At 39.1% G+C, this 12,759-nt stretch overlaps 1 protein-coding gene across 1 annotated transcript; it reads left to right on the top strand.

The window, feature by feature from the left end:
• Window positions 1-11,014: 11,014 nt before the first annotated feature.
• Window positions 11,015-11,812, top strand: LOC118848110 (general transcription factor IIE subunit 2-like). The gene has a single exon (XM_036756864.1). The coding sequence runs from the start codon at window positions 11,015-11,017 to the stop codon at window positions 11,810-11,812; it is 798 nt and encodes a 265-aa protein (XP_036612759.1).
• The last annotated feature ends 947 nt before the right edge of the window (window positions 11,813-12,759 follow it).

Raw genomic sequence — 12,759 nt, 5'->3', positions numbered from 1 at the left:
AGAGTATTCTGTGCATGAGGGACATTCAATACAATGGCATGAAGACAGGAGATGAAGTATGGTGTTTGAGAAAGAGCAGGTGCAGAGAGGGAAGCAGTATATAAGAAGACTGGAGAGATAAGAAGGGGATAGGTTGCACATATCTGTTAATAATACATATGGAAATACACATACATACATACACACATAAACAGACACTTATGTGTGTGTACCTGATTGTTTTCTCCAGTATTTCTTGAACATTATTAGAATAGGTTTATGAGGTGCAAAAATTAAATATAAAAATATTTTCAAATATATATACTAAAAGTCATAGGGGCCCCTTCACAAGAGTCTCTTTTGGAGGCTATCCACTTACCCCAACAATGCTGTCATTGCTTACGACCTTTTTAAAATTCCTCTTTGAAAGTTCAATTAAATACCTGAAATGGTAATAGATGTTTGAAAGCAGATTTAATTTTTGGAACTGGCTATGTTTCATTCAGAGCCAAGCCTGTCGACCAGTGGAATGAAGTAGCTGATAAAACTAATACTTTTACTTATTTATTTGTGTGTGTGTGTGTGTGTGTGTGTGTGTGTGTGTTGGACAGGATCAAAAAAAGAGTACGACTAAAGTTTCAGAAGTGGACACCAGCCCAAACGGTGTATTAGGATGAAACAGGACAGCCCAGTTCTCCCCATAACTATTCAAACAAAGACTTAGAAAAAGCACCAGTCTGAGCTGAGAAATCCCAGATGAAAATGGAGTGAAATATACTTCCATCCCAGGGAGTGGGAGCAGAAGCTAGCCAGGGGCTTTGTCCTTCTGACCTCAGAACTGGGTTTTGGATACAGCCTAGACTAAGAAAGGGACCTATAGCTAGGTCCTGGGTTAGCCTGTAATGAGCAGCCAATGGATCCAACTGATACTGGACTGGGGCTCTTTGGTGCAGGAACAAAACTGAGCATTTGATATTGGAGTAGGTTTATAGATTCAACCAGTGTAGGGTTAATGTCTGAAGCTAAGTGACCAGGGCAAGGAGTTCTGATCAAGGGAGAACATTCAAGCTGGAAAACTGGGGCTGGGGTCTACTGCTACTTCAATAAAAAGTACCTTAGTTTTCTCACCCAGATCTAAACTGGGAACAGGAGTCTGAAAATGTCAGACCAGGAGGTCAGCATTTAGACAGCATTCACTCTAGACTAAATTACTTAGAATGTGCTGAAAGTTTATATATTCCCCCCAACCTGAGCTACTCCTGAGGTCCTTTAGAACCCAAAACTCAATATCCTGAGAAAGTAGAAACAAAATTCAAAAAAATATAAATCAGGACCAGACAAACTTCCAACATGCCCTCAGAAGGGCACAGAGTCTGGCCATAATACAAAGTCCTAACAAAGCAAAAAAAGCTTCCAAGATAAAAACATGTTATAGAGATAGGGATTCCCAAGACACAAACCCAGGGAATAAAAGAATAACTCCAAAATACTTACAACCAGAGCTTCAAAGAAAAATACAGCTTGGCCACAAAGTCAACTAGAATTCCTGGAAGAAACGAAGTAACAGGGGCAACTAGGTGGCACAGTGAGTAGAGCACTAGCCCTGGAGTCAGGAGGAACTGAGTTCAAATCTAGCCTCAGATATTTGACACACTTACTAGCTGTGTGACCTTGGGAAAGTCACTTAACCCTAATTGCCCTGTCTTCCCCTCTCCACAAAAAAAACAGAAAGAAATGAAGTAGTAATTAAAATAATCAGAGAGATGTGGTTTTCTGAATTGCTTTTAGCTGACTCAAAAGGAAATTCCTAAGTAGATGTTCCTGAACTATCTTAATCAGCATCATTAAAATAAATGAATGGTTTCCCAAAGTGAATGTTTTAGAAGGTACCATTCATATGAAAGGGCAGCTAGGTGACACAGTGGATAGAGTGTAAAGCCTGGAGTCAAGAAGACCTGAGTTCAAATCCAGCCTCAAACACTTGCTAGCTGTCTTGCCCAGGATCACTGAAACCCTGTTTGACTCAGTTTCCTCATCTGTAAAATGAGCTGGAGAAGGAAACGGCAAACCACCCCACCAAGATAAACTGTAACTGGGTCACAACCGAACAAAATTCATTTGAATGCTTAAGCTCTAGTAGGTTAAAAGTTTACCAAATCTTGTTAGTTTATTTACATACTTGGTATGTGAGTGTGTATGTGTTTGCATTGTATGTATGTGTGTGTGTGTGTGTTAAGTGTGTTGGGGGAAAATGTAGGAGGACTTCAATCATAAAAACTTCCTTCATTTACGCAAATGGTCTGTAACTTGAAATGTTAAGAGGTTACTTGCATTTGTCTGTGGTCACATCAAGTTTTGCCTTTATTCAAAGAAAACTCACTCTCTCTCTCTCTCTCTCTCCCTCTCTCTCTCTCTCTCCCTTTCTCTCTCTCTCTCTCTTTCCATATGTATATGTATACTTTGTATTCATATGTGTATATACTCCAATTTCATATAATAGAGATGAATATGTGTATACATACATGTCTACATATATCTTGTCCCAGGAGAAAAATCCTAGACAATTTAGTTAAAGATAATAGATTTTCTCTATGAGATACACATGAGTACGTATGCACATATATATATATATATATATATATATATATATGTGCCTACATACTGACTATAAATGTACATATATATGTATACTTCCTTAAAATCACAGAAGGACTAAAGCAAGATATTGTGAATATAAAAGCAAAATTGTGTATAATAAAGCTAACAAGCTTGGATTTTCTAAGTCAAATGACTGAATCTATTTCAGTCAATGCAAAAGCAACAACTTAGGGGTTCAACTATTTTTGCTGATCCCTTACTGTTGAACAATTGTCCCTGTTTGTCACAGAGTAACTTCACTTCATTGCCAATAATACTCTGTACAACACAATAGAGACTCCTTAAAAACTCTCCCACATGGAATAGTCTTTAATAAACAAAATGCTTTAATCTAAATTATGAAATGAGTTGTTTTTGTTGTTTGCAACAGAGGAGGAAGATACTAATTTAAACAATGGGGAGAGGGATGAGAACTAGATTGTACGGAACTGAAAAGGGCCTCTCTGAGAACCCCTAGTCGAGTCTTCTCATTTTACAGTCAAAGAAACCGTGATCCAGAGAATGTAAATGACTCACCCAAATCCATACTGAAAGTAAACATCAGTGAGAGTATTTGAACCCAGATCCTCTTTCCACTGTACTTTAAGTTCCTAACACAAATTGCACAGCTCAACTGAGGTTGTGGATGAAACACATTTTCTCTATTTTTGTTTTTTTTTTTTTTTGCTTCTCTCCCACCCCTACATGTGAAGTGAATGGAAAAGAGGTAAGGCTGAACTACTCTGAGCTCCTTGGAAACAAGTATTATAATATGAGAAGTATTTTTCATCAGGTAAGATTTATGTGGTTCTTGATGCATTGTAATAATAGAATAGAGTGGGATAACTGCCTCAGCTCAGGATGAAGATCTGACTTTTAATATTCTAAAAGTCTTTGTTTTAAGCTCTAGAAAAAGAATAACTGCAAACGTAAGGGGCCAATTAAGGGAATATTTTGCAAAATAATTAAATCATAAGCAACTGAAAAACCTCTGCTCACAAAGCCTGGGTAGGATCATGAAAAGTGCTGAATTACTCTGACATCAGCACATAAGTCAAAACCCAGAGCCAGAAACAGCCAGTCAGACAAGACAAATAGATGGAGAAACTATGTGGTGGGGGCCGGGTGGAACTCAAACAGGATAACTCATGCTTTTCCTTATGATAGTCCCTACAAAGAAACTTGTCACAGATGGAGACACAGAAATTTGTTTGCTGAACTGGACAAAAAACTGGAGACTAGATGGTCACTCAGTCACATTTAACAACTGAAGACATCTTTAATTCTTCCTCAATCCTGTCGTATTAGAGTTGCCACATCATGTTAAGCTTAAATTGTAATCATCTTTCACATTTCTTGCTCCCATTTCCTCATTCCCATAAGTCAAAACTTGTTCTTCTGACTATAGCAATAGTCTGCTAAAGCTCTCCTGCTTCAATCCATCCATTACACAACTGCCAAAGAAATCTTCCCAATACACTTTTGATCACTTCACTCCCTTTGTTAAAAATTTCAGTGGCTCCTCACTGGGGAATAGACAGAATAAAAATCCAAATGATATATCTACTGTCACCCCCAATCTCTGTTAAAATTCTACCCTTCTCAGCTCAAGTATCATCTTCATGAAGTCTTCTTTGATTGTCTCTAGTTGGAAGTCAGCTTACTCTCAAAATTTTCACTTTTCTTTGACCTTATTTTGTAGTATAGTTATTTTTACGCATGTTTTATCTCCATTATATTTCTTCCCCATTGTAAACTCATACAAATAGAGATTGTTTCATTATTTGTGCTTATGCCCAGATCCTGGCACACAGTAGGTACTAAATATATATTTTTAGTTGACTAATTATGTTTCTTAAGGATAAAATAGAGGCTCTCATTCTATTTTTTAATCTTTGGTGTCTAGTAAAATAGTTTGCACAAATACTAATGGGCATTTATAAAAATGTTTGTTGAATTTTGGGGGAAATAACTCATTTTGCTAATATAGGTCCTCCAGTATGCTGGTGAAGATTATCTTATTCTGAATAATATAACTCATTATCTGATGGTCTAATATCAATCAAATGAATTAGAGATGGAAGAGTGCTATTAGGCTAAGCTAATTGTTCCTGAATACCAAGGAAAGGTTGTTTCTTAATCCAAAATTCAAGTGGGTCTTCCTTGCTGAGAATAGTTTTCGATGACTAACATTGGAGAGTTATCATCAGCATTCCAATGAGGAGATTATACATATAATTGAGAAATTACACAAGTTCAGAATCCATCATAAAATTATTCTAACATGCCAACTCACAGAGTAACTTCACTTCATTGCCAATAGGGCAATGGGGGAAATGTAGGAGGATCATGGAAAAGAGAGAGAAGGATAGACAGAAGAAAATAGGATGGAGAGGACTACACAGTAATCATAACTGGGAATGGGAATGGGATTAGCTTACCCATAAAATAGAAGCAGAAGGAATTAGAAACCAGAATCCAACAATATATTGTGTACAAAAAAGGGGGGCTGGTGACAAATTTATTATGCTTCAGCAGAAGTAAAAAAAAAAAAAAAAAAAGGAAGGTGTATCCATACTGATCCCAGACAAAGCAAAAGCAAAAATAGACCTAATTAAAAGAAAAAATCAGAGAAATGACATTTTGCTAAAAGATACCATAGACAATGAAGTAATATCTAAAAATTTTATAGCAAGTTTCTCTGATAAAGTCCTCATTCTCAAATATATAGGGAACTGAGTCAAAGTAATAAATATAAGAGTAATCTACAATTGATAAATAGTTGAAAGATATGAATAGGCAATTTTTTAAGATTTTTTTTTATTTTTAATTTACAACACTCAGTTCCACAGGTTTTTGAGTTTCAAATTTTCTTACCCTCCCTACCCTCCCTCCTCCCCCCTCCCAAGAAGACATGGAATCCAGTATATGTTCTACATATACCTTCACATTAAATATATTTACACAATAGTCAAGTCATAAAGAAGAACCATGGTCAATGGAGTGAATCATGAGAAAGAAGAAACAAAACCAAAAAAAAAAGATATAGAAAAGAGAGCAGATAGTTTCCTTCAATCCACATTCAGACTCCATAGTTCTGTATCTGGATGTAGATAGCTCTTTCCATCATGAGACCTTTGGGGATGTCTTTGAACCTTGTATTGCTGAGAAGAGCCAAGTCTATGAAAGTTAGTCATCCCAAAATCAATATGTCTGTGGTTGTGTACAGTGTTCTCCTGGTTCTGCTCCTCTCACTCAGCATCATATCATGTATGTCTTTCCAGGTTATTATGAAGTCCATATCTTCCCCATTTCTTATAGCACAATAATATTCCATTACATTCATATACCACAACTTGTTCAGCCATTCCCCAATTGATGGGCATTCCCTTGATTTCCAGTTCTTTGCTACCATAAAAAGAGCTGCTATAAATATTTTTGTAAATACAGGTCCCTTTCTCCCTCGTGTGATCTCTTTAGGATACAGCCCTAGAAGTGGTATTGCTGGGTCAAAGGGTATGTACATTCTTATAGCCTTTGGGCATAGTTCCAAATTGCTCTCCAGAATGGCTGGATCTGTTCACAACTCCACCAACAATGTAACAGTGTTCCAATTTTCCCACATCCTCTCCAGCATTTATCATTTTCCTGTTTTGTCGTGTTAGCCTATCTGATAGGATAGATGTGGTACTTAAGAGTTGTTTTGATTTGCATTTCTCTGATCAATAGTGATTTAGAGCATTTTTTTCATATGCCTACAGATATCTTTAATTTCTTCCTCTGAAAACTGCCTTGAACAGACAATTTTCAAAAGAAGAACTCAAAGACATCTGGTCATATGACAAAATGCTCTAAGTAACTATTGATTAGAGAAATGCAATTTAAACCAACTCTGAGATATCACCTCACACTTATGAGAAATGACAAAGGCTAAAAGGTTTGAGGGGAAAATATGTATCCTAATACACTGTTGGTGCAGTTGTGAACTGTCCCAACCACTCTGGAGAAGACTTTGGAACTCTGTTTAATGGGGCTATATGCATACTATACATACTCTTTGATGCAGCAATACCACTACTTGGTCTGTACCCCAAAGAAATCAAAGAAAAGGGGAAAAGACCTATATGTACAAAAACATTTATAGCAGTTCTTTTTGTGGGGCAAAGAATTGTAAATTGAGGGGATGCTTATTAATTGGAGAATGGCTAAACAAGTTATGGTATGATTGTGATGGAGTACTACTGAGCTAGAACATGATTGTACATGTATAACCTATAACAGATTGCATGCTGTCTTTGCGAGGGGGGAAAGTAGGAAGGGGGAAAATTTAGAACTCAAAATCTTATAAAAGTGGGTGTTGAAAAATAAAAGTATTTTTTACAAGGACAAAAATTTCTTAGTTTGCAGTCACCATTAAAACATGGCACTTTTTTAGTAACATAAAGTGCTTTGGGTCCAATTATGCCTACAACCATCAACAATCTTAAGGTGATAATCTATCCACTAACTTCATTTAAAGGAATACTTCAAATTGTCACCACAGACATGAAAACTATTATGAAATAGTATTTAACTATGCAGAAATAACACAATGAAAGATAAGCTGGTGTGATGTACTGAAAAGAGCACTGGCCTTGGAAATCAGAAACCTGGAAATGAATCCCATCTCTGACACCAAATACGGGATGACACCTGCTCAATTTCACTAAGCCTCAGTTTCCTTATCTGTAAAATGGTGATAAGTAACTTCTTTACTGAGTTGCAGTTCCTATTTGATTACATAATATAGAAGAAGCATTTTGAATACTTAAAGTATCATATAAATATGGTACTCTTATTATTTTAATGAGTTTCAGATAAAAGACATTCAGAGCAACCTGAGAGAGAGGCATCCTGTTGTGACTGATCATAGGATCACAGGTTAAGAGCTAGAAGGGACCTCAGAGATCACTCTCTGGACCTTAACAATTAGAGGCCATGGAATTATGGAAAGAATTCTAGTTTAGGAAGCAAGAAGAGTCTTTCTTCAAACTCTGCCACAACCTGAGCTGTATGATGGTAAGGGACACACTGCTTTCAGCCTGGTTCCTCATCTGTAGCATGGTGGAGAATGCTGAATTGTCAAGAATACAAGCTACTCCCCAAATCAAGTGGGCCCTATGATTATGGGTAATTGAATTTAACTTTTCTGAGCTTCAGTTTCCTCATGTATACAACAGCAATAAAATTATTACTTCTATCACCACTTTGTAAACTGACTGGTCTTTGTATTAACTGTACCTAGCACAAAGCCTTGCACAGAATAAACATTTCTTGAATTAGAGGGAACCGAATTGAAAAGCTCCATATAAATATGAGTTAGATTATTGGTCAAATGAGCAAGGTCCTTTCTGCTCTAAAATTCAGTTTTTTTTTATTTGCAAGCTTTTGAACATATGTACAAGCTCCCAAATTAAAAATATTAAACACAAAGGCCCTCACAAAAGACTATTACAATGTTGCCTGGCTATTTCGAACTACTTATTTTAACACTATGAAGTTTCTCATTCTGTATTTTCCCATGCTAATGGAAGAGCTATAAGTCCTGCCAGTTTAAATTGCCTACAGTTTTCTTGAAACACAAACACACACACACACACACACACACACACACACACACACACGCACATGCACCCTTGATTTATCTCTGCCCTACAGTTCACCATCTGGCCAGGTTTTTGTGGGCTTAAGCAACAATAACATAACCAAAACCTCTGTAAAGAAACACGTTGGTGACTATTAAGGAAGTGTTTTGCAAAACTACACGTGTATAACCTATATCAAATTGCTTGCCTTCTGAATGAGTATGGGTGAGGCGGGAAGAAGGGAGAGAATTTGGAGCTCAAAATTTTCAAAATGAATATTAAAAATTGTTTTTACATGCAACTGTGAAATAAGATATAAAGGCAACAGGGTAGAGAAATCTATCTTACCATACAAGAAAGTTAGGGAGAAGGGGATAAGAGAGAAGGGATGGGTATTAGAAGTGAGGGCAGACTGGGAGAAGGGGTAATCAGAATGCATGCCACTTGGGGGAGGGGGAGAGCAGAGATGGGGTAAAAATTTGGAACTCAAAATCTTGTGGAAATGAATGTTGAAAATTAAAAATAAATAAATTTTTAAAACCACAAGTAAAAAAATATATAAAAATTTAGCTGCTTTAAAAAAAAAATCTTGGTTCTACATGTGTGTGTGTAGAAAAGCTACCCAAAACACTGTAAGACTTTACAAATTGTCTGTTTTAATATTTTAAATAAAAAAGATTTACTGTGTATACCAAAGTCAAGTCATCCACATGTGTCTTAACAGTTTTCAGAAATCTAGTACTTTCAAGAATCAGTTTTCCAAAATTAGTTCCTGTCACATTTTACAGGAAACTGTTAATCCTCTGCTCACCATGGGATTCTAATGTCTCTTCTTTAACCTCCTTATTCCCATTTACAAGTGGCTCCTTTTTTATTTTCTTAGCAATGTGAGATAGCCCCTAGACTATTCAAAATACAAAGAATAGAGGAACTCTTCGTGAATTGGTTTTCTCACTTCCCTATCCCTGTTCCCTATTATTTGTTAAGCAAATTTCCAGAAGATCAAAAACTAAAAAAGTCAACTTGAGGTTTTTTTAAGTTTTTTTTTTTTAAATGTTAAGCAGAACTTTGTGTTTTCTGCTCCTGATTTGCCAAATGGAGTCATAGTCAGGGTCATTATCTGAAGGACCATTTGTTTATTAGGTCACCAAATGGCTGCCTCACAATGAGAGAACACACTAAAAGACCAAATGAAATCAAGTAATTTAAAGGTCTCTATGATGAAGAGTTCAGAGTCCTCTTAGAGCAGTAACCCCAGGAGATACAGTGGAAAAAGCTCTGATCCTTGAGTGGGAGAATCTGGGTTTAGATCCTCATATGGTCTGACTCTTGGTGAATCAGTTATCTCTTTGGTCCTCCCTTTGCCTTACATATAAAATAAGGGAATTGGTGTCCAGATGGCCATTGAAGTCCTTTCCGAGTATATGAAAACTCCCTTAAGATGTTTGTACTATGAAGTAGGGGGCTTCTGAAAATATATAGTAAGAAGATGGGTAGTTCTGTTAATACTTGTCTTTATAAATGTTTGTGCTCCAAGGACTTAGAATTGTAAAAGTTATGGAGGAAAGTGTCAAATGCAAATCTGGAGTTCTGAAAAACTCAACAGTAGAAAAGTAGAAAGGATAGAAAAACTCAATAGTAGAAAAAAAAACTCATTACTAGAAAAGAAAATAGTAGAAAAACTCAAAAATAGAAAACTCAAAAGTAGAAAAAGAGCATTCTGAGACGATGGTAGAATAGGTCAGAAATTTCCAGTCTCTCTAGATTTCTTCCACAAACAGAAAATTGCCATGAAATGAATGTAGAAAGCAAAAATAAAGGAGGTAAAGGAACTTCAGAGAACCTCGGAAAAAACAGGACCTCAAGGGGCTGAGGTTTGGCCTGAGTGAAGCCTAGAATCCTCCAGGCTGAGTCCACTGAATCAACAAACAGCAGGCCCTGGAGCAACTCTATAGGGAGGAAAACTAGGCCTCAGAAAGTTTCACAGCAGGAACTGTGGCCTCACAAACTTTCAGCTAAGTAGCAGCAGACTGCTGAGTCGGGGAAGAGTGAAGGACCCTGTGTTGTTTCAGGAGCCCGGGCCGGCAGTGTTGACCAGAAGTGATCCCGGGCTGTGGCTGTGGACTAGGAGGAGCGAGCACACAAAACCCAGGATTAAAATCAGATTATTATAATAACAAGCTACTAAATATAAAACAAAATAAAAATAAAGATGAGCGAGCAAAGGAAAATGAGACCCACATAGATACACCATACTCTGGTGTAAAAGAAGATCTGGGTTCGTCTAGAGGAAGACATTGAGGTTAAAAAAAACCGCTCCTGCCCCAAAGAGTAACGTGCAATGGCCACAGGCCCCAAAAAGAGTTCTCGGGAGAACTTAAAAAGGAATTCAAAAATCAAATAAGAGACGCTGAGGAAAAATTGGGAAAAAGAATAAAAGCAATCCAAGAAAATTGTGGGAAATAAGTGAACCAACTGGAAAAAGAGATACAAAATCTTAAGAAAATAACTTCCGGGCAGCGGCACAGGCGCACTGGCCGCGCGCCTCTTCCCCAGACTCCGGAGTAAGAAGCGGCTTCGGAGACCGGGTTAGAGTCGTAGCTTCTGCCGTCCGAACTGAGAGCTCGAGCCGGAAGTCCGCGGCGGATGGCCGAGCCAGCGGGCCAGTGCAGGCGCTGACAGGACGCGAAGGGCCGGGCGGGCCCAGGACAGAGTGAAGCAGGGGCGGCTGCAGAGGCGTCTCCTGCCCCTCCCCTCTCCCTTCGCGCAGCATTATGGATCCAAGCTTGTTAAAAGAACGCGAGCTGTTAGAGAAACGAGCCCCCTCCAATCCGTCAGTAGAAAAACGTCCAGCACTTTCTGAGTCGTCCTCATCTTCCAAGAAGAAGGCGGCCAAGGTCGAGCAGGGAGGATCGTCAGGCTCAAAACAAAATTCAGATCACAGTAGTGGATCCTTTAACTTCAAAGCCCTTTCCGGAGGCTCGGGATTCAAATTCGGAGTTCTTGCAAAGATTGTAAATTACGCGAAGACCCGACACCAGAGAGGCGACACACACCCACTGACTTTAGAAGAAATTTTGGATGAAACTCAGCATTTGGACATAGGGCTGAAGCAGAAACAATGGCTGATGTCTGAGGCGCTAGTCAACAACCCCAAAATTGAAGTAGTCGATGGGAAGTACATCTTCAAGCCCAAGTACAACCTGAAAGATAAGAAGGCCTTACTTCGGCTCCTAGACAAGCATGACCAGAGAGGCTTGGGAGGAATCCTCCTAGAAGACATCGAGGAGGGGCTGCCCAATGCCCAGAAAGCCATCAAGGCCTTAGGGGACCAGATCATCTTTGTCACACTTCCTGACAAGAAGAAGATCCTTTTTTTCAATGATAAGAGTTGTCAGTTCACTGTGGACGAAGAATTTCAAAAATTTTGGAGGAGCATGACTGTGGATTCTATGGATGAGGAGAAAATTGAAGAGTATCTCAAGCGACAGGGTATTTTTTCCATGCAGGAGTCTGGACTGAAGAAAGTGGCTCCCATTCAGCAAAGGAAGAAACCTGTCTCACAGAAGTAACGGAGGTTCAAGACTCACAATGAGCACTTGGCCCGGGTCTTGAAGGATTATTCTGACATTGCTCCGGGCAAACAGTGAGTGCTTTCCCTTCTGATCAGCTGCATTCACGGAGGATCTCAACTGAGGATGCTTAAGCTGGTGTCAGCTGGAGGGTGGCCTCTTCTCTCTGACTGTGGAGAGGAAATGGCTCTGTTTACAGAACCAAGTGGCAAGATACCAGCCTCCTCCGGCCTTGCATTGATTGGTGTAAGACATTTCCCTCGGGTTCGCTCACCTGGTGAAAGAGGTGCCTGCTGCCATCATCATCATCTGACGTTTAACTCTGCTTCTGCTCATGGTTCCATGTTCCCCTTCTGTTATTAGAGCAAGTTTGCAGATAGAACTGAATACAACGTGTGTTTATCCTCAGAGAATCTATTTATAATAAAATCATTGTAGAACCATGAAAAAATAAAAAAGAAAATAACTTCCTCATTTGAAATTCAAGGAGCCAAGATGGCAGAGTAAGCAGTAAGTCACTCTCACCCCACTTACTGACCTAGAAAAACCCAGAGAATATTGCCCAAGGAAAAATCCTGGAATAGTGGAGCTGCAGAAAGATGGACATAGCAGTTGTTTAGCTCGGGACGTTAGGTAGATTAGCAGCAAGGGCCCTCTCTCTGTGTCTCAAAGAGACCAGTACAGGCAGGGAGGCATCCAGGGAAGCCAGCAGCAGGCCCCACCTCAGCAGACCAGTGGGAGATCCCGAGCCCCAGAGGGGATGGAGCTGCCAAGTGCCAACACCAGGAGCCCAGGCATGCCTTCTCACAGCCAGGGAAAAGGCAGACACCAGCAGCTGAGCCTGCCCGCACTCTAAGGCCACCATAGGGGAGGAGGGGACCTCCAGCAGGCCAGACTAGGCCTCACCCACACTTAACTCTGGGAGCTTCAGTGTAATGCCAAAGAAA

The sequence above is a fragment of the Trichosurus vulpecula genome, chromosome 4, assembly GCF_011100635.1.
Source record: "Trichosurus vulpecula isolate mTriVul1 chromosome 4, mTriVul1.pri, whole genome shotgun sequence".
Taxonomy (NCBI): Eukaryota; Metazoa; Chordata; class Mammalia; order Diprotodontia; family Phalangeridae; genus Trichosurus; species Trichosurus vulpecula.
Note: the sequence above shows the minus strand (reverse complement) of the source record. Positions and strands in the feature narration are given on the sequence as shown.